Genomic DNA, 14,851 nt, shown 5'->3' on the forward strand with positions numbered 1-14,851 from the left:
ATAAAAGTTGTCCAACAAAAAATGTTGAATTAAATATGCAATCGACCACCTCATGAAATCAATTATAATGCTAATTGACCAGTCGCCAGCTGTCAATCAAATAAAACTATCAGCCAATCAGATCGCGAGTTTTCACACACCCCTCAGCAACGCTTATCTGGCGGCCATTTTGTCCGACAAACAAAGCGTGTCGTACGTATGGAATGGATGTAATTTTTAAGGGTTAACACAGATTTTATATCAAATGCCTGATCATAACTGTTTGATCATTATTCAAAATTGTAGGTGCTATACATACTTTATAAAAGGTAATTATTTTACCTTTATTTCTTGAACAGATGAATGAGTAATGAGAAAACAAACACAATAAATAGTTTGACCACAACAGTTGTGTTTTCTATCAAAAGTGTTAAATCGTTTGATGCACAATATTATTAAGCAGTTTGGGCAACATAATAATTGCCACACATTCTTATTAATAATCTAAGCGTAATTGTCGATAATTTATAAATGACAGTATGTTGCGCGGATCTCAGAATGAAGGAACATTAAGGCATTGTTAGGTACTGTACACAAGAAAATAAAACTATTTTATTACTTTAATAATTTCCAAGTATACATTCATTTTTGTGGATCATTAACAAGGGAAATAATTATAAATTGGAAACTTATAAAGTGTTTTAACTAAAGTAAAAACAACAAAAAGGTGATTTCAACGCGGCTTAGCCAGCTCTAGCGACTTCAGGTGTAAGATGTACGGCATATAATACAACAACAACAACATTTCTAATACAACATATATTGATACAGGGAAAAATGTGAACATTGCAATGAACATATAAGGTCCATCTTGTTATAAATAAACAAATGCATAATATGCTTAATTTATACCATTTGAATCTTCGTGAACAGCACCGTAATACCAACATTTCATTTTTCGATGGTGAAATGTAACTGGTTCCCATTAAAAATACATGAAATAAAATGCATATCAGACTATCTGTTTATGAAACCACGAAATAAGCCTTTATTTAATTATGGTTACAATCAAAATTTAAATTATATCTAAATAAAAAGAATCTGTGTCTTTTTAAAAATAACACAATAAAACAAAGATCTAAACATTTTTAAGAAACAAAAAGCATAATGATATACCGGTAGATGTGTCATTTGCGTTTAATAAAAATATTTTCAAAAAAATTGTATAAACATAGCCATCTGATTCACTGTAAGTCTGTTTTATACAAGTTCCAAATCAATATGAAATAAATGTTCATTTTTACAACTGATTTTTATTCAACTCCCTATAATATGTATATGAAACGTTTCGGATAGTTGGTCTGTCATTTACTCAATTATTTTGTTTAAGTCATTTCTATCTAAAGAATTTATGATTGTATTTAAGTTTTACAATGCAGTTTAGTTTTGTGTGCGGCTTTAACAATTTATATTGTAGAAAATAGCATGATACATCGTTACAAATATAGTATTTCACTCGCCTTACCAGCTATCATTGCGATCTGCTTGTCGAAGTTTTCTAATCACTAGACCACGTGACTATGTGGGCGGAGAGATCGATAATTTGGCGACTGGTCAATTATTGAACACATCGGTTCCAGTCACAGAGATTATATAACACTGGAAAGTGTAAGTCATAGAAACATAACAGTCAACTTAAGGAATGTTTATTAAAATATTTTTTGCCAGTGGTTTTTATCTGTGATATGAAATTTATATTAACAGTATTAGCTGCACTTCATTTCATCAATCAAAACAAGGGACAACATTGTCACAAAACCAGGTTTTCAGTTGAAAAAAAGTCTGATTAAGGGAGACTATTCAAAATGTGTACTGTTAACCCCCTTGTGTAAAATTAATTTCAATTAGAAAACGAGGGCTGTTTGTATAACATGCATGCCCCCCATATGGGCTGTCAGTTGTTGTGGAATCCATTGTGTGAATACTTTTTTTGTCACTGTGACCTTGACCTTTGACCTAGTGACCTGAAAATCAATAGGGGTCATCTGCCAGTCATGATCAATGTACCTATGAAGTTTCATGATCCTACCCCTAATTATTCTTTATTTATCATCCGGAAAATTTTACTGTTTCAAGTCACTGTGACCTTGACCTTTGACCTAGTGACCTGAAAATCAATAGGGGTCATCTGCCAGTCATGATCAATGTACCTATGAAGTTTCATAATCCTAGGCGTAAGCATTCTTGAGTTATCATCCGGAAACCATTTTACTGTTTCGAGTCACTGTGACCTTGACCTTTGACCTAGTGACCTGAAAATCATTAGGGGTCATCTGCCAGTCATGATCAATGTGCCTATGAAGTTTCATGATCCTAGGTTTAAGCATTCTTGAGTTATCATCCGGAAACCATTTTACTTATTCAAGTCACTGTGACCTTGACCTTTGACCTAGTGACCTGAAAATCAATAGGGGTCATCTGCCAGTCATGATCAATGTACCTATGAAGTTTCATGATCCTACCCCTAATTATTCCTTAGTCCGGAAAATGTTACTGTTTTGAGTCACCTTGACCTTTGACCTAGCGACCTGAAAATTGATGTGGGTCATCTGCCAGTCATGATCAATGTACCTATGAAGTTTCATGATCCTAGGCCTAAGCGTTCTTGAGTTATCATCTGGAAACCATTTTACTATTTCAAGTCACTGTGACCTTGACCTTTGACCTAGTGACCTGAAAATCAATAGATGTCATCTGCCAGTCATGATCAATGTACCAATTTAGTTTAATGAGCATAGGCCTAGGCGTTCTTGAGTTATCATCCGGAAACCATCTGGTGGACGGACCGACGGACCAACCGACATGTGCAAAACAATATACCCCCTCTTCTTTGAGGGAGGCATAAAAAAAGTCTGATAAAGAGAGACAACTCAAAATCAAAATGTGCATTGTTACTGATTGTTCATAGTTACATAGTTGTTTCAAAATCAATCTATTTTAAGTTGTGGTGACCTTGACCTTGGAGATATCGACGTGATTCTTTCGCACGACACAACATCTAATGATGGTGAACAAATGTGCCAAATGATTTTAAAATCTTTCAATGAATCACAAAGTAATGGCCTGGACAAGCTCATTTATGACCATTTTTGACCTTCAAACTCAAATTGTGATCTTGACCTTGGAGATATTGACCTAATTCTTTCAGGCGACACACCGTCTAATGATGGTTAAGAAATGTGTCAAATAATTTTAAAATCTGACAATGAACGACAAAGTTATGGCCCGGACAAGCTCATTTATGGCCATTTTTGACCTTCAAGCTCAAATTGTGACCTTGACCTTGGAGATATCGACGTAATTCTTTTGCGCAACACACCGTCTAATGATGGTGAACAAAAGTGCCAAATGATTTTAAAATCTGACAATGAACGACAGAGTTATGGCCCGGACAAGCTTGTTCCTCCAGCCAGCCCGCCCGCCGACATTCGCCAATCTAATAACCAGTTTTTTTCTTCGAAAAACCTGGTTAATAACTAAATATCAATAGAACCACAAATTATAGCAGACATGGTAAACATATAATAATTTTAATCCTTGTTCTAAAAAGGCGAGGTTTTCATTCGCAAAACCTGAAGCACATACATTAGCAGTTTGTCCTTTCTAGTCTCAAAGCCTTGACAACAGAAGTTAAGCCCTGTTGAGGTGACAGACTAACAATACCATAGCAGTCACATTGTGAAGGGCTAAGAGTACCATAGTAGAGCTTATAAGGCCAAGTTTACTTAGTTAAGGAATGTCTGACCCCTCCATGCGGTATTCCTCTGAGTGTATTGATCCACCATACAATTTCCTATCTATAATCTTTTCTCTGAGCTGCTCACTTGTCAAAGGTTTAATAGACTATCTGTCTATTAATCATGGTCACTGCACTGTGACAACTGCTGAGTGCAATTACACATGGTTATGAGCAGTGCTCTTGGGCAAGGGGGCTTATTGCATGTGCGTTCATCAGGGAACACACAATTTCTTTTAGAGATTATTTAAGGATCTCTTATAAACCAAAATCCAGTCTAGGCAGAAAGTGTCATCCTTGATTACCCAGTGCGGACAACACAGACTATATTGGGACGACACTTTATGCAAATGAATTAAGTCCAGTTTTGCCAGAGCGCGGATAAAGATAAACAGATAAATATAGAATATTGAGGCAAAGAAGTACATTGGTACCTTATATAGTTATCTCTTTCTGCCCAAATGAAAAGGATTACGATATTAAATAATAAGAAGTGGTTAGAAACAAGAGATGTGATCGTCAGAAACACAATGCCCCCTATTGGGCCGCTTTGAATTTTATATTTTTTTTGACCTTTGACCTTGAAGGATGACCTTAACCTTGAACTTCCACCACTCAAAATGTGCAGCTTCACGAGAACTCCGCTTTTAATTTAAAAAAATAATTGACCTTTGACCTTGAAGGATGACCTTGACCTTGAACTTCCACCACTCAAAATGTGCAGCTTCATGAGATACACATGCATGCCAAATATCAAGTTGCTATCATTAATATTGAAAAAGTTATAGCCAATTTTAAAGTTTTTGGACGGACAGACGCCATAAATTTGACATTTGACCTTGAAGGATGACCTTGACCTTCAATTTTCACCTTTCACCACTCAAAATGTGCAGCTCCGTGAGATGCACATGCATGCCAAATATCAAGTTGCTATCTTCAATATTGAAAAAATTATGGCCAATGTTAAAGTTTTCAGACGGACAGACGCCATATATTTGACCTTGAAGGATGACAATGACCTTCACCTTTCACCACTCAAAATGTTCAGCTCCATGAGATACACATGCATGCCAAATATCAAGATGCTATCTTCAATATTGAAAAAGTTATGGCCAATGTTAAGTTTTCGGACAGACATACGCCATATATTTGACATTTGACCTTCAAGGATGACCTTCATCTTTCACCACTCAAAATGTTCAGATCGGTGAGATACACATGCATGCCATATATCAAGTTGCTATCTTCAATAGTGCAAAAGTTATGGCCAATGTTAAAGTTTTTGGACGGACGGACATACGCCATATATTAGACATTTGACCTTGAAGGATGACCTTGACCTTCACCTTTCACCACTCAAAATGTTCAGCTCCGTGAGATGCACAAGCATGCCAAATATCAAGTTGCTATCTTCAATATTGAAAAAGTTATGGCCATTAAAGTTTGCGGACGGACAGACAGACAGACTGACATAACACACATACTGACACACTGATGGACAGTTCAACTGCTATATGCCACCCTACCGGGGGCATAAAAATGTATAATAAATAAACATATAAATATACAGTGATACAACAAACAAGAACAATCTCAACCATGTGATACAGGATTCTTAACAGAACAGGATTGACATAAATGTAATTATAAATAAAATAACAAGGGATCACAGGAAACAAGTACATTAAAGTAGGGTTACATATTACCAGTAGATTGAAGTGATTTTTGGCATGTTATGAAAACAACCATTCTCTGTACAGCCTCTATTCCATCAAAATAACAAAAATGGATAAACTACATGATGTTAACTTTGGCACACAGCTAGTTGCACAAGCAGAAAAAAGTGTTACATGTATCTGAAAAGTTTATGCATCATAAATGTTTTTAGCAAGTATAAGATAGCGTTTAACTAGATTTGTTGCATGGTATAATATGAAACCAACTCCACAAGCTAATTAGGGACAACACTTTCCACTTTAATGGAATGTTTTTTATCCCACTTTTACAGCGATTTCGGTTGATTAAAGCCCCATAGATTAAATATCATCTATAATCAACGGCAGGAAATGACGTCAATATTTCGACGAAATGATGTCATAAATCCAGCGAAATTATCAAGTCAAACAAATTTTGTTTAAATAAAAAGGTTTACAAAATAAAAAGTGAGATAAATAGAATAATAGATTAGTGTTGATTATAGATTAGGTTTATCATGCTTGGCACGAAAACGAAAAAGCACTCGCCAAGGCTCGTGCTTTTTGTTTTCTAAGCCTCGCATGATAAACCTGATCTATAATCAACACTTACTTATTATTCTCTATGTTTAAAGGAAGTCTCTTCTTACCACAAATCCAGTTCAGGACTAAAGTGTCATACCTGATTAGCCTGTGCAGACTGGGACCAGTTCAGGACTAAAGTGTCATACCTGATTAGCCTGTGCAGACTGGGACCAGTTCAGGACTAAAGTGTCATACCTGATTAGCCTGTGCAGACTGGGACGACACTTTGCACATGTATTAAAACCTGTTTTCCCAGTGCGAGACTCATATTATCTTAGAACCAAACCAATCATTATCAATGTCTCAAATGTGTCTGAACTCTCTTCAACAACTGTAAGACCACACAAATGCACACACATGCTATAATTCTTCCCATGGGCTCCTTTTCAAGTCAACTTTGCATACACAGGAGGCGAGAACTTCTTGCGCAGGAACTTTGCAATGTACAGCGGGATACAGCTCACTGCAGTGATCACTAGGAACTTCCAGAAGAAGCTCCACGTTCCCAGGAAGATCGGGTCTGAAACGGGAACAAACAATGTATGGTCTGAAATGGGAACCAAACAATGTTGGGTCTGAAACAGGAACCAAACAATGATGGGACTGAAATTGGTACCAAACCATGTCAGATCTTAAACGGGAACCAAACAATGTCCGGTCTGAAAGGGAACCAAACCATGCCAGGCTTGAATGGGAACAATGACCAACAAGCCGTCTGCACAGGCCAGGTAACACTGATCAAGCCGTCATGATCCACGAGAATGGATGATTAAGTATCAAGATTTCTTTGTCTTATGGAAAAAAATGTTTGTTTACATAATCATCTCAAACTAAAGTGTTAACAAGGTTTTACTATCGCAATATTACAAAAAACTTCCCGCCCCCAGGGGACAATGTTTGAAACCAACTGGAACCATTTTCAAACTTGTCCAAGATATCCTTGGGACAAATCTTCTGACCGATTTCATGAAGTTTGGACACTAAATGTGGCCTATTAGAGTGTAAACAAGGCAAATTTTGTCGCCGCACGACAGTCGTCAGATTAAATGTGTTTACAAAAGCTCACCATACGCACATTGTGCTCAGGTGAGCTTAACAAGGGAAGGTTAGTCTGTTTAAGTTATTGGACTGTTCAGTAGCTAAGGAGAATACTGATAAAGCTGTTTGGCACAGAATCAAGAATCAACCATTGACAACCATTTTATAATGGCTGGTGTTTACTAAGTATGTTCGTACCAAATTTATGATCAGATTTTTCCACTATTTTACTTGCTAATAGATTGTTTTCTTGTGTTTTTAATATCATCGACCTGACCTTTCATCAATGTAACTTCAGTATTTTTGTATTATCACAGGATTCAATTTCTGGTTGTATGGAAGTCAAACTTATTCCCTTCCCATGAAGCATCAATAATAGATTAAATATGGGGTATATAAAGAGATTGATGATGTGGGCATGTGAAGGCATGAACCAATAGTATATGAACTGTGTCAATAGTGTAACATGTAAAGACATGTACCAATAGTATATGAACTGCATCAATATTGTAACATGTGAAGACATGTACCAAAAGTATATGAACTGCTTTAATATTATAACATGTGAAGACATGTACCAATAGTATATGAACTGTGTCAATAGTGTAACATGTGAAGACATGTACCAATAGTATATGAACTGCGTCATTATTGTGACATGTGAAGACATGTACCAAAAGTATATGAACTGCTTCAATAATATAACATGTGAAGACACGTACCAATAGTATATGAACTGCGTCAATATTGTAACATGTCAAGGCATGTACCAATGGTATATGAACTGTGTCAATATTGTTTCATGTGAAGACATGTACCAATAGTATATGAACTGTGTCAATATTGATGATTGTAACATGTCAAGTCATGTACCAATAGTATATGAACTGCGTCAATATTGTAACATGTCAAGACATGTACCAATAGTATATGAACTGCGTCAATATTGTAACATGTCAAGACATGTACCAATAGTATATGAACTGTGTCAATATTGATTATTGTAACATGTCAAGTCATGTACCAATAGTATATGAACTGTGTCAATATTGTAACATGTCAAGACATGTACCAATAGTATATGAACTGGGTCTTTATTCTAACATGTCAAGGCATGTCCCAATAGTATATGAACTGGGTCAATATTCTAACATGTCAAGGCATGTACCAATAGAATATGAACTGTGTCAATATTGTAACATGTCAAGGCATGTACCAATAGTATATGAACTGTGTCAATATTTTTTCATGTATTTCACTTTAAAGAAGCAAATTCATTGAATTGATATCCCCCGCCAAAAATAAATTGTGTGATAGACCGACTGACAGATTGACAACGCTGATTCTATAAACCTTCGCCTTTTGTTTGGAATAATAAGTGACCAGTATTGTCATGTATGTTGCTAAGCAACATGTATATGAAGAATGGTAGGTTATGTTGTCATGTATGTTGCTAAGCAACATGTATATGAAGAATGGTAGGTTATTGTTGAACACAGACAAGTATTGGGCAAGAAATATTGGCTAAGACAAAACCAGAACAACCAGACTTGTGTCATGTTTTTGCTTCTGAGGAAATTAACAGACCTGTACTCTACGCTTACTTTGGAAACTATTTGTCCCATCAAACATGAACTGACCCGTACTCTATTTGTCACATCAAAAATGATTTGACCTGTACTCTATGCTTACCATGGAATCTATTTGTCACATCAAAAATGAACTGACCTGTACTCTATGCTTACCTTGGAATCTATTTGTCACATCAAAAATGAACTGACCCGTACTCTATGCTCACCTTGGAATCTATTTGTCACATCAAAAATGAACTGACCTGAACTCTACACTTACCTGGTAATCTGTTTGTCGCATAATTATCAATGTTAATTTTGGAAATAAAAAAAAGAAAATGGCAGAAAAACAAGTTAAACATCATAGGTAAAAAACTAAATAACTTAGTGCATTATACTGCATGTGACATCTTTATATCAGGCAAGCTTAAATCAAGCTAAGTTTACACCATGAGGCTATATTGGACACAGAATGATTGGATATAAGGCAAACTAATTAAGGTACGTACCGAAGTAATTTCGTAGCACGACTAAAGATGCGATATAGACTACCAGACTGCCAAGCTCTGCGATGACCATGAGCCAGTGCCAGGTGCGTATCGTCAAGGCAACCATGATGAGCTCCGTGAGAATGAGAGAGGTGAAGGTGATGGCCACCACGTGGATGAAGTCATCCTCGAACAGCAGGAACGCTCCGTACATGATGATACCACCTTACGGGGAACAACACAAATATTACATATTGCCCCGTGCTCTGTGAAAAGGGGGTTTAATGCATGTGCGTAAAAGGTCGTACCAGATTGGCTTGTGCAGTCCACACAGGCTTATCAAGGACAACACTTTCTGCTTGTATGATATTTTTCGTTTCAAGAAATTCTCTTCTTAGCGAAGATCAAGTTCAGGCCAAAAGAGTTGTCTCTGATTAGCCTGTGCAAACTGCACAAGCTAATCTGAGATGACACTTTAAGCACATTCATTAAACTCCCATTTCACAGAGCACGGCCCATATAATCTTCGTTCTCTACAAACAGGGCTTAATGCATGTGATTAAGATTACAATACCTGTGCCCCGACAACACTACAGGATTAACAATATTCATTATTGGATCACATGACAATTACCCTGCATCATTTGATCCTTGTTCTGGGAAAACTGGGCTGAATTGTTCATGACAGTTATCCCACATCAGCTTGTGCAGTCTGCACGGTCTTATCAGGGGCGACAATTCCAGTCAAAACTGGATTTTTGTTTAGAGGAGACTTCCTTTAAATGAAAAATAACATAGACCTGGAAAGAGTCGCTTATTAGCCTGTGCGGACTGCAATTGCTAATCTGGGATGACACTTGGATGCCTACGCATGGAGTCCAGTTTTCCATGAAAATGGCTCATCAAGGCGTTTGTCCTGAAGGCATTACAGGGTTAACAATATTCATAAATGGATTATAAGACTGTTGCGCTGAACTTTTTTTTTAGGGAGATAAAACTTCATTAACATATAATTTGACTATGTTGTGTTTTTATTGAAGGTATAATAAATGTTGATACAACCTATACCAAGATATATCATGTATTATATTCAACAGTTCCTTGCGACATTAAAAATATAGGTTGTGTTTTTATTGAAAGTATTATAATTATAATGTCAATACAACCTATAACGTGTTTACCATATGCAAGATATGTCTTTATACCACATTAAACAGTTCTTTACTAAAGTGAAAATCAATTTAAAACAAGCAAATTCTATATATTGATATCCCCCGCCAATATCCTTCTGGTCACAAAAGTTTTCTGAGCACACACACAAAAAGCATTTTTTTCAAGATACAAAGGGCCATAACTCTGTTATTATCTGATGGTGTAAAATGCCATTTGGCGTGCATCATCCTCTTATCCGTATATATACTAATACCACGTTTCAATGAAATCCGCCAAAGCACTTCCATGAAATGGCTCCTGACACATAAAAGCATTTTTTCAAGATACAAAGGGCCATAACTCTGTTATTAATAGATGGTTTACAATGCCATTTGGCGTGCATCATCCTCTTATCCATTTATATACTCATACCAAGTTTCAATGAAATCCGCCAAAGCACTTCCAAGATATGGCTCCAGACACAAAAGTACCGGACAGGCGAAAGGACGGACGGAAAGACAGACAGACGAAAGGACGGATAATGCCAAAACAATATCCCTCCGCCTATGGCGGGGGATAACATGGGCTGTTTGTAAAACACGCATGTCCCCCAAGTGGGCTCTCAGTTGTAGTGGCAGCCGTTGTGTGTATACGTTAAGAGTATGATTGGAAATTTAAAGAAGAATAGCTCGTGTGACTCATGAAGTTGCTGATGAGAGTCTGTTCTTTATTTGTCATAAACTTCAACCAGATATTTTTTAGATATTAGATAAAGACAAGTCAAAAGTATACATATGTTTACCAATTATGTATAATGGAAGCTTTCCTGATACCAGGCTTAAGCATTCTTGAGGTATCATCCGGAAACCATTTTACTTCTTCAGGTCACTGACCTTCAGGTGACCTTGAGTCATGAAAATCAATAGGGGTCATCTGTCGGTCATGACCAATGTCCACGTGACACATCTGTGAATTACTTACCTTGGTATAGGCTAATAAGCACCCAGAGAAAGAAAGATTTGAAGGATAGTGACCGGCCCTGAAATGAGATATGACATTACAAATATCAGACTCTCTCTGTGAAACAAGAGGGCCTGAAAGGCCCAAATTCGCTCACCTGAGATTCAAAGGAACTGACCTGTTCTGTGCAGCCCAAGATGTTATTAGAACAATATGTTTTTACCAACTTTCATGACTAGTGAGCCACGTTTTTCAACAGACCAGAACCATTTTCATACGCATCCAAGGTATCATTTAAACAAATATACTGACAAAGTTTAATGAAGATTCAAAAGTCCATATAAGAAAAAATGCCCCGCCAACGGGTGGCCATGTTTTTCAAGCAACTGGAACCACTTTCAAACTTGTCCAAAATATCATTGGGACAAATCTTCTGACAAAGTTTCATGATGATCGTACAATAAATATGGCTTCTAGAGGGTTAACAAGGTTTAACTATAGCTATATAAGGAAAAATGCCACGTCCCCATGGCGGCCATGTTTTTCCACCAACCGGAACCATTTTCAAACTCATCCAAGATATCATTGGGACAAATCATCTGACCAAGTTTCATGATGATCGCACAATAAACGTGGCCTCTAGAGTGTTAAAAAGGTTTTACTTAAGCATGATATATAGCCATATTAGGAAAAATGCCCCGCCCCCTGGTGGCTATGTTTTTTAAGCAACCAAAACCATTTTCTAAATCATCCAAGATATCATTAGGACAAATCTTCTGACCAAGTTCCATTTAGATCGGAAAATAAATGTGGCCTCTAGAGTGTTTACAAGGTTTTACTATAGCCATATAAGAAAAATGCCCCGCCCCCTGGCAGCCATGTTTTTAAACCAACCAACTCGTCAAAGATATTATTGGGGTGAATCTTCTGACCAAGTTTCATGAAGATCGGACAATAAATGTGGCCTCTACAGTGTTAACAAGATTTTACTATAGCCATATAAAGCCATATAAGGAAAAATACCCTGTCCCTTGGCAGCCATGTTTTTCAAGCAAACGTAACCATTTTCCAACTCATCTAAGATATCATTGAGACCAATATTCTGACCAAATTTCATAAAGATTGGACAATAAATGTGGCCTCTAGAGTATTCACAAGGTTTTACTATAGCCATATAAGGAAAAATGCCCTGCACCTTGGCAGCCATGTTTTTCAAGCAAACGTAACCACTTTCGAACTCATCCAAGATATCATTGAGACCAATCTTCCGACCAAATTTCATGAAGATTGGACAATAAATGTGGCCTCTAGAGTGTTTTCAAGGTTTTACTATAGCCATATAAGGAAAACTGCCCCGCCCCCTGGCGGCCATGTTTTTTCACCGATCTGGACCATTTTCGAACACGTCCAAGATATCAATGAAACCAATGTTTTGACCACGTTTTATGATGATTGGGCAAAAATTGTGACTTCTAGAGTGTTCACAAGGTTTCTCTAAAGCCATATAAGGAATACTGCCCCGCCCCCTGGCACCCATGTTTTTCAACGGACCGGAACCATTTTTGAACTCAACCAACATATCATTTAGACAAACATTTTGACAAAGTTACATGAAGATTGGGCAACAAATGTGACTTCTACAGTGTTCACAAGGTTTTTCTTTTTTTTGACCTAGTGACCTAGTTTTTGACCAAGCATGACCCAGTTTCGAACTCCGTCGAGGTATCAATGGGACAAATGTTCTGACCGAATTTCATGAAGATCAAACAATAAATGTGGCCTCTAGAGTGTTCACAAGGTAAAATGTTGACAACGCACAAAGGACGATGCACGACGGACAAAAAGCGATCACAAAAGCTCACCATGAGCACGTTGTGCTCAGGTGAGCTAAAAAGGTTTAATGCATGAGCATTAAGAGTAATCCAGGATAAGCCTGTTCAGCCCACACAGGCTACTCAGGGACAACACTTTCCACCTGAACTGGAAAAAAAATGCCATAAAAAGGGAATTGTTGTCCCAGATAAGCCTGGGCGAAGAGCACAGGATAATCTGGGGCGACACTTTACACACATGCATTAAAGCCACACACCTTATTTGGCACAGTAAATTTAAGTATAAATAAGAAACATATTTTATCTATGCCAATTAGAATATATATGGTGGTAACAAGGTAGAAATCCGTCTTTTTTGCGCTTTAAAACTTCAAAATAATCGCGTTTGTCGAAATGGACGTATACATCTGAAAATCCTACTTTCCGTTTTGAAAGCGGTACCGTTTGAAAAATAATAAATAACTTGCTAAATAAATTATAGATTTAATTTTATCTATGACTTTTAGAATATATCTGGTGGTAGCAAGGCATAAATCCGTCTTTTTGCGCTTTAAAACTTTAAAATAATCGTGTTTGTCGAAATGGATGGACGAATGCATATAGAAATCATACTTTCGGTTTAAAAAGCGGTACCGTTTGATAAATAATAAATTACTTGCTATCTAGGCTATAGAGTTAATGACAATTTTGCACACTTTCAAATTGCATCTCTATCTATTGATTAACATGTATTTTATTTCAAAGTCAGAGGCAAGGCGTGTGGCTTTAAGCCCTGTTTAATCAGAATGTGACTCATATATAGAACAGATGAAAAACAATCTTAAACAAAAAAGAAGGCCAAGTTGATAGTTGGTTGTTGACCTGAGTTTAGAAATCATTATGTTCAATAAGATTGGAATAGCTACCAACAGCCATTGCTTCACGTAAAATGACAACAAAAAATGACTACTGTATGTCTGAAGATATACTTTAATCAAACAATATTTTGGTAGAGGAAAAACCAAAAATCATTTGTGTGAAAATATTTCACAATTTGAACAGTGGTTTCTGTCTAAACTGAATATTTTAAATATGTGTAATATGATTAGGTAAAAAGACCCATCACATTCACAGAAATGTTTTTTGAACAATTGCAACTGATCTGAAACAAGAGATGTGTTTGTCAGAGACACCATGCCCCTTTCTGCGCCGCTTTGATTTATAACATTTTTTTAATCATTTGGCAGGTACAGATAATTATCTCCCTTTGAAGCTTATTACTTCCCTTGGATTTGTTTTTTTAACCTTTGACCTTGAAGGATGACCTTGACCTTTCACCACTCAGAATGTGCAGCTCCATGAGATACACATGCATGCCAAATATCAAGTTGCTATCTGAAGCGACATAGAAGTCATGAGCATTTTTCGAAACCTAAACGCAAAACCTAAACGAAAAGTGTGACGGAAAGACAGACGGACGGACGGTCCGATCACTATATGCCCTCCTTCGGAGGCATAACAAATCTGGTAGAAAACATGCCAAGGATTATTTGAATAATATTATTTAACACAATGACTAAGATGTTCCTAAAGCACTCCCTTATTCTATAGAGGCATAACAATCATCAACAACATATGTGTTTGTCAGAAACACAATGCCCCCTACTGCGCCGCTTTGATTATATTTTGTTTACCTTTGACCTTGAATGATGACCTTGACCTTTCACGAATCAAAATGTGCAGCTCAATGAGATACACATGCATGCCAAATATCAAG

The 14,851-nt window shown here is 36.8% G+C and overlaps 1 protein-coding gene across 8 annotated transcripts in view; it reads right to left on the reverse strand.

Annotated features, from left to right (window-relative positions):
* Positions 1-584: 584 nt before the first annotated feature.
* The window catches only part of LOC127845628 (probable phospholipid-transporting ATPase IIB), a 52,431-nt gene continuing 38,164 nt past the window's right edge, over positions 585-14,851 (reverse strand). Inside the window, exons 24-27 of one of the 8 annotated variants that reach the window (XR_008033289.1) lie at positions 11,285-11,342; positions 9,173-9,376; positions 6,201-6,574; positions 585-6,151 (exon numbers count right to left, since the gene is read on the reverse strand). Coding sequence is in view for 1 of the 8 variants with exons in the window: in XM_052376637.1 (XP_052232597.1) it covers positions 6,441-6,574; positions 9,173-9,376; positions 11,285-11,342 (396 nt within the window). In the remaining 7 variants the exon portion in view is untranslated. Of the gene's footprint in view, positions 6,575-9,172; positions 9,377-11,284; positions 11,343-14,851 lie in introns of all 8 variants that reach the window. The other 7 variants (XR_008033290.1, XR_008033295.1, XR_008033293.1 and 4 more) reach the window with 7 other exon arrangements.

Source organism: Dreissena polymorpha, chromosome 9 (assembly GCF_020536995.1).
Source record: "Dreissena polymorpha isolate Duluth1 chromosome 9, UMN_Dpol_1.0, whole genome shotgun sequence".
Lineage (NCBI taxonomy): Eukaryota > Metazoa > Mollusca > Bivalvia > Myida > Dreissenidae > Dreissena > Dreissena polymorpha.